This window comes from Muntiacus reevesi, chromosome 2 (genome assembly GCF_963930625.1).
Source record: "Muntiacus reevesi chromosome 2, mMunRee1.1, whole genome shotgun sequence".
NCBI lineage: Eukaryota > Metazoa > Chordata > Mammalia > Artiodactyla > Cervidae > Muntiacus > Muntiacus reevesi.
This window is the reverse complement of record NC_089250.1, coordinates 143422050-143439341: the sequence shown is the minus strand read 5'-3', so window position 1 is coordinate 143439341 and position 17292 is coordinate 143422050. Positions and strand designations below refer to the sequence as shown.

At 43.8% G+C, this 17292-nt stretch overlaps 1 protein-coding gene across 5 annotated transcripts in view; it reads right to left on the bottom strand.

Annotated features, from left to right (window-relative positions):
* Window positions 1-17292, bottom strand: part of ABCC2 (ATP binding cassette subfamily C member 2) — a 77808-nt gene that overhangs the window by 29733 nt on the left and 30783 nt on the right. For all 5 annotated transcript variants that reach the window (XM_065923084.1, XM_065923085.1, XM_065923086.1 and 2 more), the window contains 7 exons: window positions 12531-12785; window positions 11350-11415; window positions 8090-8227; window positions 7426-7572; window positions 5189-5273; window positions 4408-4474; window positions 2843-2969 (listed from right to left, as the gene is read on the bottom strand). In XM_065923084.1, coding sequence (XP_065779156.1) covers window positions 2843-2969; window positions 4408-4474; window positions 5189-5273; window positions 7426-7572; window positions 8090-8227; window positions 11350-11415; window positions 12531-12785 — 885 coding nt within the window. The remainder of the gene's footprint in view (window positions 1-2842; window positions 2970-4407; window positions 4475-5188; window positions 5274-7425; window positions 7573-8089; window positions 8228-11349; window positions 11416-12530; window positions 12786-17292) is intronic.

Below are 17292 nucleotides of genomic sequence, written 5' to 3'. Positions count from 1 at the left end.
AACACCCTCTTCCAAGAAAACAAGGGAAGACTCTACACATGGACATCACCAGATGGTCAACACTGAAATCAGAGTGATTATATTCTTTGCAGCCAAAGATGGAGAAACTATACAGTCAGCAAAAACAAGACCAGGAGCTGACTGTGACTCAGATCATAAATTCCTTATTGCCAAATTCAGACTTAAATTGAAGAAAGTAGGGAAAACCACTAGACCATTCAGGTACGACCTAAACCAAATCCCTTATGACTATACAGTGGAAGTGAGAAATAGATATAAGGGACTAGATCTTATAGACAGAGTGCCTGATGAACTATGGACAGAGGTTCGTGACATTGTACAGGAGACAGGGATCAAGACCATCCCCATGGAAAAGAAATGCAAAAAGGCAAAATGGTTGTCTGAGGAAGCCTTACAAATAGCTGCGAAAAGAAGAGAAGCGAAAAACAAAGGAGACAAGGAAAGATACTCCCATCTGAATGCAGAGTTCCAAAGAATAGCAAGGAGAGATAAGAAAGCCTTCCTCAGCGATCAATGCAAAGAAATAGAGGAAAGCAACAGAATGGGAAAGACTAGAGATCTCTTCAAGAAAATTAGAAATACCAAGGGAACATTTCATGCAAAGATGGGTTTGATAAAGGACAGAAATGGTATGGACCTAACAGAAGCAGAAGATATTAAGAAGAGGTGGCAGAAATACACAGAAGGACTGTACAAAAATGATCTTCATGACCCAGATTATCATAATGGTGTGATCACTCACCTAGAGCCAGACATCTTGGAATGTGAAGTCAGGTGGGCCTTAGAAAACATCACTTCGAATAAAGCTAGTGGAGGTGATGAATTTCCAGTTGAGTTATTTCAAATCCTGAAAGATGACGCTGTGAAAGTGCTGCACTCAATATGCCAGCAAATTTGGAAAACTCAGCAGTGGCCACAGGACTGGAAAAGGTCAGTTTTCATTTCACTCCCAAAGAAAGGCAATGCCAAAGAATGCTCAAACTATTGCACAATTGCGCTCATCTCACATGCTAGTAAAGTAATGCTCAAAATTCTCCAAACCAGGCTTCAGCAATACGTGAACGGTAAACTTCCAGATGTTCAAGCTGGTTTTAGAAAAGGCAGAGGAATCAGAGATCAAATTGCCAACATCCACTGGATCATTGAAAAAGCAAGAGAGTTCCAGAAAAACATCTACTTCTGCTTTATTGACTATGCCAAAGCCTCTAACTGTGTGGATCACAATAAACTGTGGAAAATTCTGAAGGAGATGGGAATACCAGACCAGCTGACCTGCCTCTTGAGAAACCTGTATGCAGGTCAGGAAGCAACAGTTAGAACTGGGCATGGAACAACAGACTGGTTCCAAATAGCAAAAGGAGTACATCAAGGCTGTATATTGTCACCCTGCTTATTTAACTTATATGCAGAGTACATCATGAGAAATACTGGGCTGGAAGAAGCACAAGTTGGAATCAAGATTGCTGGGAGAAATATCAATAATCTCTGATATGCAGACGACACCACCCTTATGGCAGGAAGTGAAGATGAACTAAAAAGCCTCTTGATGAAAGTGAAGAAGGAGAGTGAAAAAGTTGGCTTAAAGCCCAACATTCAGAAAACTAAGATCATGGCATCTGGTCCCATCACTTCACAGGAAATAGATGGGGAGACAGTGGAAACAGTGTGAGACTTTATTTTTTGGGTCTCCAAAATCACTGCAGATGGTGATTGCAGCCATGAAATTAAAAGACACTTACTCCTTGGAAGGAAAGTTATGACCAACCTAGACAGCATATTAAAAAGCAGAGACATTACTTTGCCAACAAAGGTCTGTTTGGTTAAGGCTATGGTTTTTCCAGTGGTCATGTACGGATGTGAGAGTTGGACTGTGAACAAAGCTGAGCGCCGAAAAATTGATGCTTTTGAGCTGTGGTGTTGGAGAAGACTCTTGAGAGTCCCTTGGACTGCAAGGAGATTCAAGTAGTCCATCCTGAAGGAGATCAGTCCTGGGTGTTCATTGGAAGGACTGATGTTGAAGCTTAAACTCCAATACTTTGGCCACCTCATGCGAAGAGTTGACTCATTGGAAAAGACCCTGATGCTGGGAGGGATTGGGGCCAGGAGACGAAGGGGATGACAGAGAATGAGATGGCTGGATGGCATCACTGACTCGATGGACATGGGTTTGAGTAAACTCTGGGAGTTTGTGATGGACAGGGAGGCCTGGCGTGCTGTGATTCATGGGGTTGCAAAGAGTCGGATACAACTGAGCAACTGAACTGAACTGCACTGAACACCCAGTTCTCAAAGGAAGACGTGAGAGGCCTAGAACTAATTGTGAAGCTGGGTGCAACAGTCAGTGGAGATTTTACAATGCTACTGCTTTTATTGTTATTGCTCTTATTGTTTTTGTTGGTAGCCTGGCTACATATGTTTTTATTAATCTGTTCCAGCTCTTTCCCCCAAGTCCTCTTATTTTTCTTGTACAATTTTGTAGATCAGGAGGATTTCAGAAACATGGATTATTGTAGAATTACCTATACTTTGAAAGAAGACATCTTTCAACAGCTTTCAAACTGCAGTGTGCACATGAGAATCACCTGGGAAGCTCATTCAAAATGCAGGTTTTTAGAATCTACCCCAGAATATGATTGTACATGTGGAGTAGGGCAAAGAATCTATAGTTTATAAGTCTCTGAGATGTCTCCGAGGCCCCACCAACAGCAACCTGACAGGAGTGGTTATCAGATTCTAATTCTTTCTCCCCGTGAGAAGGCAGCAGTCTTAGCGCTGCCCACATTTGAGTGTCAGGAGTCTTCTCCTTGGCATTCCTTCTCACCTTGACCGTGATGTGCCCGTGGACATTTTCCATTTCTCCCAGCATGGCTGCCATCAAGGAGGATTTCCCAGAGCCCACAGTGCCCACCACGGCCACCAGCTGGCCTGGCAGAATGTCCAGGTTCACACTGAAAGAAACAAGTGTACTTGAAGGAAGTGGAGGGCAGACGCTCATGCCACCTCTCAGATGCCCAAAGGACTTCTCAGATGCCAAAGAAGATTTTCCTTCAAGATTGGAAAATGTTATCTTGGCTATACAAAGTTCCAAAGTAGTCCTCTAATTTTTTTTTTCTGTAAGACTTTAAGAGAGTAAGGCTTAATTTATAAGTTGTTTGTGCAGAAAGCCAGTTTCCAATGGAAAAATAATTTCAAAACTATGTTGCACCATTGAACAAGACCCTATTTGTTCAAAACCCAACTCTCCACAGCTGAGCTGTGTGATCTTAGAGTCTCACTTCTGGACTCTCAATTTCTAAACTAATGGAACTGGGACAGAATAATGCATCCCAAACTCGACTATTCAATGAGAAGAGCCATTCAATAAAATGCTTGCTGAGAGCACAGATGCCCTGCCCCCTTCCCGAGATTTGGCTGAGTGTGGCTGGGTAGGGGCCCACACTGGGCCGGGCTCCTGGAAACTCTCTGTTCTGGCCCTAATAGTTGAGTTCCTAGGACGTTAGGAACATGGGGAACTTGCTCTCAGGCTTTCTGAACCTGCCCGTCCAGCTGGGCTCCTTCTAGACTCACTACTAGCAAAGGGGGAGCGACGTCCACTCTGCTGTCTGTAAAGTTGAGGCTTTCAGGTTAGGAGGGCTCAGGGCTTCTGGCCTGACACATGCTGGGGCAAGCTCCAGGGTCCATGTTAGAGGATGGAGAAACAGGAGAGAAGTGTGGCAAGTCCTGGGTGTGGCAGGAAGACCATTAGGTGTGCTCAGCTGTGAAAAAGAAGCCTGGCCGGCTCGGGCTCCTGGCGCACCCTGTGGCCTGTGCTCAGTGATGGGGCTGGGGTACACACACTTGGCGCTGAAGGAATACACTGCATGCAGCAGTGTGGCAAGAAAGGGTCGGCTTAAGGCAGGGGGTGACCTACAGGGCCGAATGTGAGAAGGGGTTGTGTAGATGAAAGATTCCAGACCTGAAGTTGATTATAGAAGCAGCTCTCATCATCCCCTCTGGACAAAGAAGGCAGGCCCTTCATGATAACTCTTCTTAAGTGAATAAATGAACTTAAATTGAGTTCAGGTTCTCGTGAGTATCCCCTGGCACATCCAGAGACCTAGGCTACCTGCCTGCCTGCACTACCTCCATCCACAATCTGGAGAACAAATGTCTTCACAGGTTCTCAGCTGTACTGTCCCCCAGGAGGAAAGCGGCGGTGGGAGGCCGGTAGGTGCAGTCCTAGGGACTGCTGTCAGTTCATCCCTCCAGGGGTTTAACCTGCACTAGTATCTAACTGAACATGTGCACAGCTCATTTCCCCATGTGTTATATTATATGGAATTTCCTTATAACAAGACTGGCAAGGAGAATCCTAAAATATAGCAAGAAGAAAAGGAGGCAACTCACTCTCGGATTGTGACACCCAAATCATGGTCCCAGGTAAATGATGCCTCAGAAAACTGCACAGCTTTATCTGTTGAGAAAAATTCCTGTCTTTAAGTCAGATGTAGGTCCCCACATGTCTGTCTGCCTTTTCTCAGTCTTCATGTGTCCCTTGTTCCTTCCTTCAGCAGAGCCTGCCTCTGTCTGGTGCTAAATCCTGAGTTGACAAGAGGCAAATGAAAGCCCAGGGGGTGAGACCAAGCGTCGCCTGCATACAAAGTCCTTTATTTACTTAGGAGTCCCAGGCCAGTTGGTAGCCCAGATTCTTGATCTACAGACACTCTGGGTACATTCCCAGGCCCTCTGTTGCCTAGTCTCTTGTATAAATTCCACTTCCACATGTAAACCCAGCCACTCCTGCCCTGGATTCCAGAACCACGGCTTGTTCTGCCTATGAATGCCCCTCAATCCTTAAACCTTTAGAACCTGTATGTTCTTTCACTTCAGCCCCCCTTCCCAATTCCACATACTTGGCTCCGTCCTGGCTTCTGTTTTCTAGGTCCTTTGCAGGATTCCCCACTTATGCTCAAAACAGCTGGCCCAGCTTTGCTTGGCAATCTGGCTGGCTAAGAAATCTGTTCTAAATGAACGCAAAATTTAAGTAATAACCAGTGCAAATATAGATGCAAGATAAGTCCCCTGGCTTTCCCTTTCCTTAAGTTTGCTGCTGCTCTGCCCTTGTATATCAAAGTCCTGGTGCCAGCACTGTGAATATATATGGGAAGCAACTTCCAAATTCATTTACCAGAATTGCAATCATGTCGAATGGCAGATGTGTCCAAGTCATCCCCTCCCAGGTACTTCTCTATCCGCTCTGTGGAAACACTGGCCTAGAGAAGGACACAGAGGAACAAAGTTTAATGACAAGCACAAGGAGACACAGGAGTGTGACTTCATCATCAGCCTTGGATGTGGAAGCAGACAGTCAACCTGCCAGGCTTCTTGCCCATGATTTGCGATTTGCCACAGCTGGAACCTCTGGCCCCCTACGCACTCCCCAACTCCCCCAACTCCTGACTCAGCCACATCTCAGCCCTGGGAGCCACCCTACTCTGAACACAGGAAAATTAAGAGGCTCTATTTTAGCCCCTCAGAAAACTCATTGCAGTGGTGGTGGTATGGGTGGGTGGGAGGTTAATTCTCCTGTGCTGTCTCCAGGCTTCGGACCTAGATTCAGAAACTGTCTTCTGCTTTCTTCTAAGATAGAATTTCTGTCTGATTCTGGCAACTGGGCCCCTGGCATATTCTTTCAGTTCATGTTCTGATGACCCAGGCAGTGTCCTGAATCACTACTGGGACCCTCTGTGGAGGAAGTGGCCATGGAACCATAGTGACCTGGCATATCTCCACTTAGGCCAGGCTTAAACTGCAGGTGACATAAGCACTGGCAGGATGCCCTGTGGTCCCCCTGGAACAGGAAAAGTTGGGGGGATTTACAAGGATGTGTCTCACTTCCTCCCTTCCAGGCAGGCTGTCATGAGACAGCTTCTTGTCACAACCTGGGTTCTGAGGAAGCAATGCACTTTGGGGGCCTTTCCCGATGGCTCAGCAGGTAAAGAATCTGCCTGTAATGTAGGAGACACAGGAGATGTGGGTTTGATTCCTGGATCGGGAATATCCCCTGGAGGAGGAAATAGCAACCCACTCCAGTATTCTTGCCTGAAAAATCTGAGCCTGGTGGGCTACAGTTCAAAGAGTCACAAAGAGTCGGACGTGACTGAGTGACTAAGCAGGCATTGCACTTTCTGCCTCTCCCCCTCTTTGGAGCAAACTGTGGGCTATAGAACTGCATGGCTGCGGTATGGATCAGCTCCTGTAGAGGGCCTCACTGCCTACTTGCCTGCTCATCTGGTCCCTTTGTTTTGCAGAGAGTTGTCACCTTTGTTGATCCTGCTTTTGCTATCTATGTGATAAACTATCTGACTCTAAAAAGAGCCTGTTGTTTCTTTCTCAGCCAGATCTACCAGCCTTCTTAACACCCTCCAGGACCAGAAGGGCTCCTCCTACCTAAATCCTGCTCCTTGCTAGGGCCTGAACTCTCTGAAGCCAGTCACCTCCGGATGAATACAGGTCACCACACTTTGTTATCCTGACTGCCTCACCAGTCTGTCACCTCCCTGGGAACATCCTCCTGAGATCTGGTACCTGGTCCATCTCAGTGACTGTGCTCAGTTTTCAGGACCCAGACACTCCCTCTGGACCATCTTAAGCCTACTGGATTCCAAACTTAGTTTTCTGACAGCTTGAGGCTCCCAGATCACATTTGGTTTTACCACTATGTGGTTTCATACAAAGAGAAGTCTTTGGACAAAGGGAAGTCCCCTGATCCAGTGGCTAAGACTCTGTGCTCCCAGTGCAGGGGATCCAGGTTTGACCCCTGGTCAGGGAACTAGATCCGCATGCCGCAACTAAGAGTTAGCATGCTGCAACAAAAAGACCAATTTTTTTTTTTAATTGAGAGAGAGAAGCCTTTTCTCTCCTTTTGTGCCATATTTCCCCAATGCTTTATAAATATCCCAAGAGTGTTGGAAAGATATGGAGGAAACTGAACCAAGAAAAGGGCTTAGAAATGTTCCAGGAGCAGAGCTAATCATCATAGGCTCACTAAACACTCTCAAAACCGTGTCTCCCTGTTAGGTGTATGAGATTGGTATGATTATCCTCAGTTTATAGTCAGAAAAATGGGGGTTCAAAGAACTTGTGACTTTACTAAATCATGCTGTTGGTCTCCAGAGACCAAACCAATCTCTCTAAGTGAAGGTTCACCGGCAGAAGTTGGATATGAGAAAGGACAGACCAGTCATTCTGGAATCTAAGATTTTTAACCAGGGCTAGAAGGAAATGGCAGCCCACTCTAGTCTTCTTGCCTGGAAAATCCCATGGACAGAGGAGCCTGGTGGGCCACAGTCTACGGGGTCACAGAGAGTCTGACATGACTGAGCAGCTGAGCACACTCAACTGGCAGTGAGAGATCCCACCCACCTGGAGCATGGAGGAGATTAGCATGGGAAGCATGCTCATGGGGAAGCGCAGGATGTTGAAGAGGGTGATGGAGGTAAAGGCCTTTTGCGCATCCAGAACATTACTGCTATCCACCAGGACGTAAACAGAAAATGTGATCACAGACACCTGGAAAAGAAGAGCCATCAGTGATCTGTTCCCCAAAGGGAACAAGCAGCCTTGTTCTAAGTACTGTATCAGAGTTTAAGGAGTCTTAGGGATTATCTCAACCTTTCCATGTTACAGAGAAATCTGAGCCCAGAAGAGGAGGAAATATCTTGCCTGAGGTCACAAAGTCAACCAATGGCATTGCTAGGACCAGAGCTTGAGAATCCTGGCTCCTATGATCAGCGTTCCTTCTCCTACAGATCAGAAGCCTTCCCGTGCAGACCATGCTTAGATACCACATTCATGCTGAATTCCCTGTAGTTAACTCCAGGCAGCCAGGTAATCAAATTGTCTGTTCATAAGGGTGAAACTAGATCTAGGGGCGGTGAGGTAGGAAGAACAGGATGATTACTTAAGAAGTGGGTCAAAGTTCCTTGGATTTCAGGGTCAGGCCTAGAAGTGCTAGGCACCTTTCATCTTTCTAAACAGACCTTTCTCTCCAGGAAGCTGACCCCGCCCACTGACTCCTGTCACTCACCAGCACGGGAGTCAAGTATAAGAGAAACATTATTGCAGACTGCAGCTGCCCAAATCTTAGCAGGTTCTTGAGCTCTTTCTTCCGAAGGTTGTGGACTTGGTTTTGGAATGAAGGTTCCCAGGCAAAATATTTCAGGATCTAATAATAGAGAAGAGCACAGCTTACACTGTTGCCCCAGAAGGATATCAGATACAACCCATCCACACAGGTTTTAGGAAATACTCCCCCAAACTGGGGAGGTACAAATTCAGCTTATAAAGGGTGATTACAGAAAGGTAACTGACTCAATGGACATGAATTTTAGCAAACTCCAGGAGATAGTGAAGGACAAGGAAGCCTGGTGTGTTGCAGTTCATGGGGTCACAAAGAGTTGGACATGACCTAGTGACTGAACAGCAACAGAAAGGCAGCTTGCATTTGTTGACAGCTTACAAGGTACACATTTTATGTACTCTATCTTACTTAATCCTAAGTGTGACAAACTTTGCCTGGCACTAAAGGGGGCTGCCCAGGACTTGGTGCTTTCATTGCTAAACCCAGAAAGTTCTGGGCAAACCAGGAAGAAGTAGCTACTTACTCCTTTCAGAATTATTGTATCAATTTTAACAATAAGGAAACAGGTTGAGAGTGACTAAGTACCTTGCCCAAAGTCACCATCTAGTGAGTGGAAAGAGCTAAGACTCAAAATCAGGTCTATCTTCTCATTTTGCACATTGGCAAGAAGGCATATCAGAGCTCTTTGTGCAGAAATATCAGATGTTCAAAGCGGCCTCTTTTCATTTTCAAGAGGTGTAGGGTAATATTAAAGTCCATTAATTCAGCCAAACTCTGCTCAATGTTATGTGGCAGCCTGGATGAGAGGGAAGTTTGGAGGAGAACAGATACATGTATATATATATGTCTGAGTCCCTTTGTTGTTCACCTGAAACTATCACAGCATTGTTAATTGGCTATACCCTAATACAAAATAAAAAGTTTAAAAAAAAAAAGTCCAGGAATTCAAAAAATGTCTATATTAAAAAAGAATTTGATGAAATGTATTATTTTGAAAGCTAGTAAATAGAGGACAGAAGTGTATATTTATCCTACCTGTCCTTTATTTTAGAGTAGCCAACTAGTTGATTAAAGATCATTCTTCATTACAGAATTCCCGCTGAGCAATGCCAAAGGAACAAAGGAATTAAAATATTACCCATTGGCAATGAAATAATAGAACAAGGCAGTGATCAACAGCGGCTGCTAAAACCTTTATGACAGTGATTTTAACCTTGGCTGCATATTGGAATCACTTAGGGAGCTTTTAAAATATATACAAGCCTGGGTCTCACACCCCCCCCCCCCCCCACCAAGAGTTCAATTTTGATGCTTTGCAGTAAGGCCCAAACCTCAGTGGGTTTTACAAATCTCCCAGGAGATTGAAACGTGCTGCCAGGACCACAAATCACTGCTCTTGTGAAAGAATAAGGGGTGAATCAGGCTGACGATGCCTGGACCCCATAAACACTCACCATCACTAAGTTTGGAAGCACACAGTACTACCCAACCCCTTGCACTCCCTTGCACTCCAACCCCATCCCAAACAAAAACAAAACCCAAATAAACCTAAATCTACTCAAGTTTTCTATATTTAACCACCAATTTACAGGTAAGCATAAGAAATAAACTCTTCTATCAGATGACCAGGAAGAGGGTAGGCCAGGGGCTACTGTAGATTAAAGGCAGTATTGACTGAATGCAACACATGGACAGTTTTGGATCCTTATTCAAACTAACCAACAGTAAAAAATAAAATAAAATAAACTTGTAGATGCTCAACATCACTCATTATCAGAGAAATGCAAATCAAAACCACAATGAGGTACCATTACACGCCAGTCAGAATGGCCACTATCCAGAAGTCTACATGCAATAAATGCTGGAGAGGGTGTGGAGAAAAGGAAACCTCTTACACTGTTGGTGGGAATGCAAACTAGTACAGCCACTATGGAGAACAGTGTGGCAATTCCTTAAAAAACTGGAATTAGAACTGCCATATGACCCAGCAATACCACTCCTGGGCATACACACTGAGGAAACCAGATCTGAAAGAGACACGTGCACCCCAATGTTCATCGCAGCACTGTTTATAATAGCCAGGACATGGAAGCAACCTAGATGCCCATCAGCAGACGAATGGATAGGGAAGCTGTGGTACATATACACAATGGAATATTACTCAGCTATTAAAAAAATTCATTTGAATCAGTTCTAATGAGATGGGTGAAACTGGAGCCCATTATACAGAGTGAAGTAAGCCAGAAAGAAAAACACCAATACAGTATACTAATGCATATATATGGAATTTAGAAAGATGGTAACAATAACCCTATATGCAAGACAGAAAAAGAGACGCAGATGTACAGATCAGACTTTTGGACTCTATGGGAGAAGGCGAGGGTGGGATGATCTGAGAGAATAGCATCGAAACATGTATGTTATCAAGTGTGAAACAGATCACCAGCCCAGGCTGGATGCATGAGACAAGTGCTCAGGGCTGGTGCACTGGGATGACCCAGAGGGATGGGATGGGGAGGGAGGCGGGAGTGGGGTTCAGGATGGGGAACACATGTTAATCCATGGCTGATTTGTGTCAATGTATGGCAAAAACCACTACAATATTGTAAAGTAATTAGCCTCCAACTAATAAAAAATAATTGCAAAAAAAAAAAACTTGTATTTTTGAGGCAATTGAGGAAATTTAATGGTATCAAAGAAGGATTTGTTTTTAGGTATGCTATTGGTATTGTGATTACGTTAAAAAGTCATTCTTTTAGAAATACATACAAATTGTTTACTAGTGAAATGACAAAATATCTGAGATTTGCTATTGAATAATCTAGCAGGGTATGAAGTAGGTAGTGGGGATGTAGATGAAACAGGTTAGTCCTCCTGATAATTGCTGGAGCTGGGTGGTAAGTCCATGGGGGTTCGTTATAGCATTCTCTCGACTTTTGTCCACATTGGACAACCTTTACGGTAAAACATAAGAACAAAACAAGCTATTTAATATACATAAATAGAAATCATGATCAAAAGAAGGCCTGAGAGGAGTAGCAGAAGAAACAGGAGACTTGTGGCTGGATGGATCAGGAGTCATGGGACACAACCCAGGCTCAGAAGCAGGAGTCCACAACCTCAAGCAGGTTGTTAAGGCCAAGAGGCTACTGTGGCTGTCACCATGCCCAGAGAGCTTCCCACCGTGCCCACGCTCAGCTTCTCACCTTGATCCCACTGAGAATCTCATTCATGATCTTTAAACGGCTGTCTTTATTCTTCATATTTTTAACCTGCCAGGAAAGAATAACAGACAGAACAAGCATCCACGTGAGGGCGACCAGGTTTGCTTCAGATGCTAAATCTCAGCGGTACTTGCGGCTGTTTCTCAGTAAGAACTTGAGGTGCCCAGTGATGGGCTGTGTCTCCCACTCTCCTCCTTGCTCTCCCTGCTCCTGCCACACTCGCCACCCTTCTGAGCCTGAACAGTGTTGGCCTGACTGTGCCCTCCTCCCAGGTTTGACCCAAGTCTTCCTCCCTCACCCTCAGGTTCCAGAATTCAGCTCAATGTCTCTTCCTCAGAGGCCTTTCCTGACCCCATGACCTAAAACCACTCCCTATGATCACATCACCCTGTTTGATTCCCTGCATAGTACTACTGACATTTTCCTTGTTTTTACTTATTTATGGCCTGAATCTCCACCCCAAGCAGAATGTAAGTTTCATGAGAGCAAGAGCCTTGTCTAATTTGCTGCCATGTTCCCCCAGAAATAGGGTGTGCAGTAAGCATTTTTAAAATATTGAGTTGGCCAAAAATTCATTTGGGTTTTTAGTTGGCCAAAAAGTTTATTCGGGTTTTTCTGCATTAGGAAAAACCCAAATGAATTTTTGGCCAATATTTGTAACTCAGTGAATGCAAAACAAATGAATGACTAAGTCACATATACCATCGAGTTCAGCCATCCAGAATATTATTTCTGGCAGAGATAAGGACTGTCCACAGGGAGCTTTGCTACCTGGTGGGAACCAGGTCGATTGCCAGGATTTAGGCATAAAGTCTGGGTTGCTCTTGTGACGGCTCTGTGTGGCTAGTTTATAATGCTATGATAGAGAACCAGGGTCATAATTCCTTTTTAAGAGCAGCCCAGCATAGCAGGGTGTAAAAGTTATATGCAGGGTCCCTGGGCAGCTCTTCTCTCTCCAATTAGGGACATGAATGAAGACAGGAGATATAAACCCTAAAAGTGGTCAGAAGATGGAAAGGGAAGATAAATCCAAGTTCATTTGGGACAGTGGCAAGTCTCCTATGAGCCTTGCCTTGCCCAAACTCCAATCACCAGTCAGAATAAAGTAAGAAAACTTTACACTTTGAAGAACATGTACCTGTCCCCAGTGACTGTTTCTTTACCTGAATAGCCCTGTTCCTGGTGGCGAGTACTCCATTAATTGGGATTAGGATCACCATCACCCCAACACCTGCTAAGACTGAGGGTCCCAACTCTGCCCACAGGAAGTAGATGGCCAAGATAATCTGGAGGACATTTGACCACAGCAGGTGGATGAAGTTGGTCACATCCATGAGCTTCTGGGCGTCCACAGACATCAGGTTCACTGTTTCTCCAACGGTGTACTGCTTCCTGGCCCGGTTGGATAGAGTCAGTGCCTGAAAATAAAGATTGGAATTGAGACACATGGACAAGCCCAAGGAGACTGGGAAGTAAGAGGGGATTCAGGAAGGAAGTGAAAGACAGTAGAAGGATTGGCTCCATATGGACATAACTTCCAAGGGGCTGTGATCTTCTGGCTGCTAAATCTTAGTGTTCTCTTTCTTGACCAGTCTTTCCTGCTATTTTCTACTGTCCCCAACACCCCCTCCCCCCCACACACTGTCTTACCCAGAAAATTCCTATTTATCCCTTAGTGTCAGCTTAGGTGGAACTGCTGAGAAGCCTTCCCTGACTCCCAAGTTTGGGTTAGATACTTCTGTGTATTCCCAATGCTTATCTCTGCCATTACATTCATCACACAGAACTCTAATTGTGTTTTCCTATTTCTCCACCAGTAGAAAACTCTAAGAACAAGAGCTACCCCTGCCCAATTCACTACTGAATCACCTACATGCGGTGGGGAAATCAAATACTGAAGGATGGAAAGGAACAGAGGAATGAAGGGAGGAAGCCTATACTAACTCTGGCCTTGCAGACTTTAATGGGGCAATGTTATCTGGAGCCATACTGTAAGGAGGCTGCAGCCATTCCCAAGAAGGACAGAGACCTTAGAATGGAGAGGAAAACTGTGGGGCTCACATGCTGGAAGCAAAATGACTTGTTAATTGTCAGGAAATTTGAGGGCACTATCTAAATGCCTGAATCTTGTGTCATGAGCCATCATTTCAGAGAGATGAGAAGAATGAGACCCACAGTCAATGACTTATAGCAGTGTCTTGTACAAATGCTCCCAGACAAGAGACTGGGGGCTGAGGGGGTAGCTGCAGGAAACCAGCTGACACTACGCTTACCAAGCAACCCTTTGGTGTGGCCCACATCTTTCCGAAGGAAGGAAAGCCTAATTCCCACAAGGCAGTGTATGGGCTACGAGTGGCCCTAGCTACCACCTTCAGTTTCCTCCTAAAAGCTCTGTCATCTTAATCCATCAATGTAGTCTTTAGAATATATCAGGATGCTTTGTTGTACAGTAAAAAGAAGGAAATTTCCCAAAATGCTAGGCCACCAGGGTTCTAGAGAAATCAGTCCACTGCTATACCTCCCCTTTGGTATTGAAAAGTAAAAGAAAAAAGTATTATCTAACTACCTTTCAAGGTAATTGCTATACTTTTCTTTTCTCAATAAATCTCAATAGAGTGAAAAAGTCAAGCTTACAGTCCCAATAGCCCTTGTCTGGAGTCAGGGCCTGTCTATGTGATTCTAGCCATTAAAATGATCTAAGCCCTACTTCTCTCTAAAACAGCGATGATGCAGTTACTTCACAGAGCTATGAATTGGTAATGGATGTAAAATATATTTCACAACATTTCATAAATGAAGTATAATCTAAACATAAAACTAGTCAATTTTAAATTCCATTTTAGGAGCAATATTTATTTGAATGGGTGTCTCATTAAAGGCTCTATTTTACAAATTTTGTATGAATTGTGACAATTGCAAAGCCTGGAATATATTAAGAATCAAAGAGGCAGGAATATATTGTCACAACTGTAAAAGTATACATTCATAGATATATCTGAGACAGCTTGGGTAGTGACCTCATATCCTGCAAACCAACAGAAACACAGTTACTCCAGAAGGAATAAAGGGATTAAAAATTTTGTAGAAGACAAATTCCAGTGTGAGGCTATCTAGGGGTTCAAAGAACTTGACCAGATTTCTGCTCTTAAGACATCTGGATCACCTCTCTGGGTCTCTCGTCCAGTCAGCATCTACTCAGCAAAGATAAAAGTCATCTTGGAGTTTTAAGAGAGGAAGGCAAAGGAGAAAACCAGGAACTTTAATAGAGAAATCGCTGTGATGGAACACTTCAGTGGTGGATGAAAAAAGGAAGAAGAGGCAACTAACTGTTTGATGTTCTGACCTGTCAAAAGTATCGTCTCTTTCTGGATGAATTTTCTCCTCAGGCTTAGAGTCACTACTCTATTTTCATTTCTTTCTTTTATTTTTTAAACTGAAGTTTGCTTGACCATTTTCAATTATTAAGGGAACTCAAGGGACTAGATCTGGTAGACAGAGTGCCTGAAGAACTATGGACAGTGGTTTGTACCATTGTACAGGAGGTGGTGAACTGAAATCATCCCCAAGAAAGAAATGCAAGAAGGCAAAGTGCTTGTCTGAGGAGGCCTTACAAATAGCTGAGAAAAGAAGAAAAGCAAAAACAAAGGAGAAAGGGAAAGATATATCCAAGTGAATGCAGAGTTCCAGAGAATAGCAAGGAGAGATAAGAAAGTCTTCTTAAGAGAACAATGTAAAGAAATAGAGGAAAACAACAGAATAGGAAAGGCTAAAAGTCTCTTTAAGGAAATTAGATATACCAAGGGAACATTTCATGCAAAGATGAGCACAATAAAGGACAGAAATGGCAAGGACCTAATAGAAGCAGAAGATATTAAAAAGAGGTGGCAAGAATACACAGAAGAATTGTACAAAAAAGGTCTTAATGAACTGGATAACCATGATGGTGTGGTCATTCACCTAGAGCCAGACATCCTGGAATATGAAGTCAAGTGGACCTTAAGAAGCATTAGGTAGTGGAGGTGATAGAATTCCAGCTGAACTATTTCAAATCCTAAAATATGATGCTGTGAAAGTGCTGCACTCAATATGCCAACAAATTTGGAAAACTCAGCAGTGGCCACAAGACTGGAAAAGGTCAGTTTTCAAAATCCCGAAGAAGGGCAATGCCAAAGAATGTTCAAACTACAGCACAATTGCACTCATCTCACATGCTAGCAAGGTAATGCTCAAAATCTTCAAGCTAGGCATCAGCAATATGTAAACTGGGAAATTTCAGAAGTACAAGCTGGATTTAGATAGAGGAACCAGAAATCAAATTGCCAACATCCACTGGATTATCAAAAAAGCAAGGGGATTTTTAAAAAAAAATCTACTTTTGCTTCTTTGACTACACTAAAAAGCCTTTGACTGTGTGGATCACAACAAACTGTGGGAAATTCTTAAAGAGATGGGAATACCAGACCACCTTACTTGCCTCCTGCAAAACCTGTATGCAGGTCAAGAAGCAACAGTTAGAACTGGACATGGAACAATGGACTGGTTCCAAATTGGGAAAGGAGTACGTCAAGGCTGTATATTGTCACCCTGCTTATCTAACGTCTATGCAGAGTACATCATGCGAAATGCTGGCTGGATGAAGCACAAGCTGGAATCTAGATTGCTGGGAGATATCTCAACAACCTCAGATATGCAGATGACTACACTAAAGGCCGAAAGCGAAGAGGAACTAAAGAACCTCTTGGTGAAGGTGAAAACGGAGTGAAAAAACTGGCATAAAACTCAACATTCAAAAAACAAAGATCATGGCTTCTAGTCCCATCACTTCATGGCAAATAGATGGCAAGAAAGTAGAAACAGTGACAGATTTCATTTTCTTGAACCCTAAAATCACTGCAGATGGTGATTGCAGTCACAAAATTAAAAACACTAGCTCCTTGGAAGAAAAGCTATGAGAAACCTAGATAGCATATTAAAAAGCAGAAGCATTACTTTGCCAACAATGGTCCGTCTAGTCAAAGCTATGGTTTTTCCAGTAGTCATGTACAGATGTGAGAGTTGGACCATAAACAAGGCCGAGCACCAAAAAATTAAAGGTTTCAAACTGTGGTGCTGGAGAAGACTCTTGAGAGTCCCTTGAAAAGCAGAGAGATCAAACCAGTCAATCCTAAAGGAAATCAACTCTGAATATTCATTGGAAGGACTGATGCTGAAGTTGAAGCTGCAATACTTTGGCCACCTGACGTGAAGAACCGACTCAGTCGCAAAGACCCTGATGTTGGGAAAGATTGAGGGCAAGAGGAGAAGGGGGCAACAGAGGATGAGATGGTGGGATGCCATCATCAACTCAATGGACATGAGTTTGAGCCAACTCTGGGAGATGGTGAAGGACAGGGAAGCCTGGTATGCTGCTGTTCATGGAGTCGCATGACTTAGCAACTGAACAACAACAACACTTGTCTATTTTCAATTCTTAAGGGGAAAAAATGAGACTTCACCTTGGTGTCTAGGACAGAGGGGAATAAAGTTGCTCTGAGAAAATTAAACACTAAAAGCAATGTGTCAGGGACTTCCCTGGCAGTTCAGTGGTTAAGACACCACACTTCCACTGAAGAGGCACAGGTTCAATCCCTGGTCAGGGGACTAAGATCCCACATGTCATGTGGCATGCGGAAAAATAGGAACAACAATAAAAATAAAGCAACAGGTCAGAGGGAAGATGGGCAAAATCATCTTAAGGAAATGGAAAAGCTCCCAAGTCTGCAGAATTTATTAATCAGAGTGAGGGTGTTGATATTTACAAATCCAAAAAGAGAATCAGGCAGAGGAGGAGTTGGTTGCCACTCAGGAGTGAAAAAGAAATCACTAGGCAAAAGGCAGTCCAGGGAGATGGAGCCCTGGTCCACAGAGTATACTAGTCTATGGAAA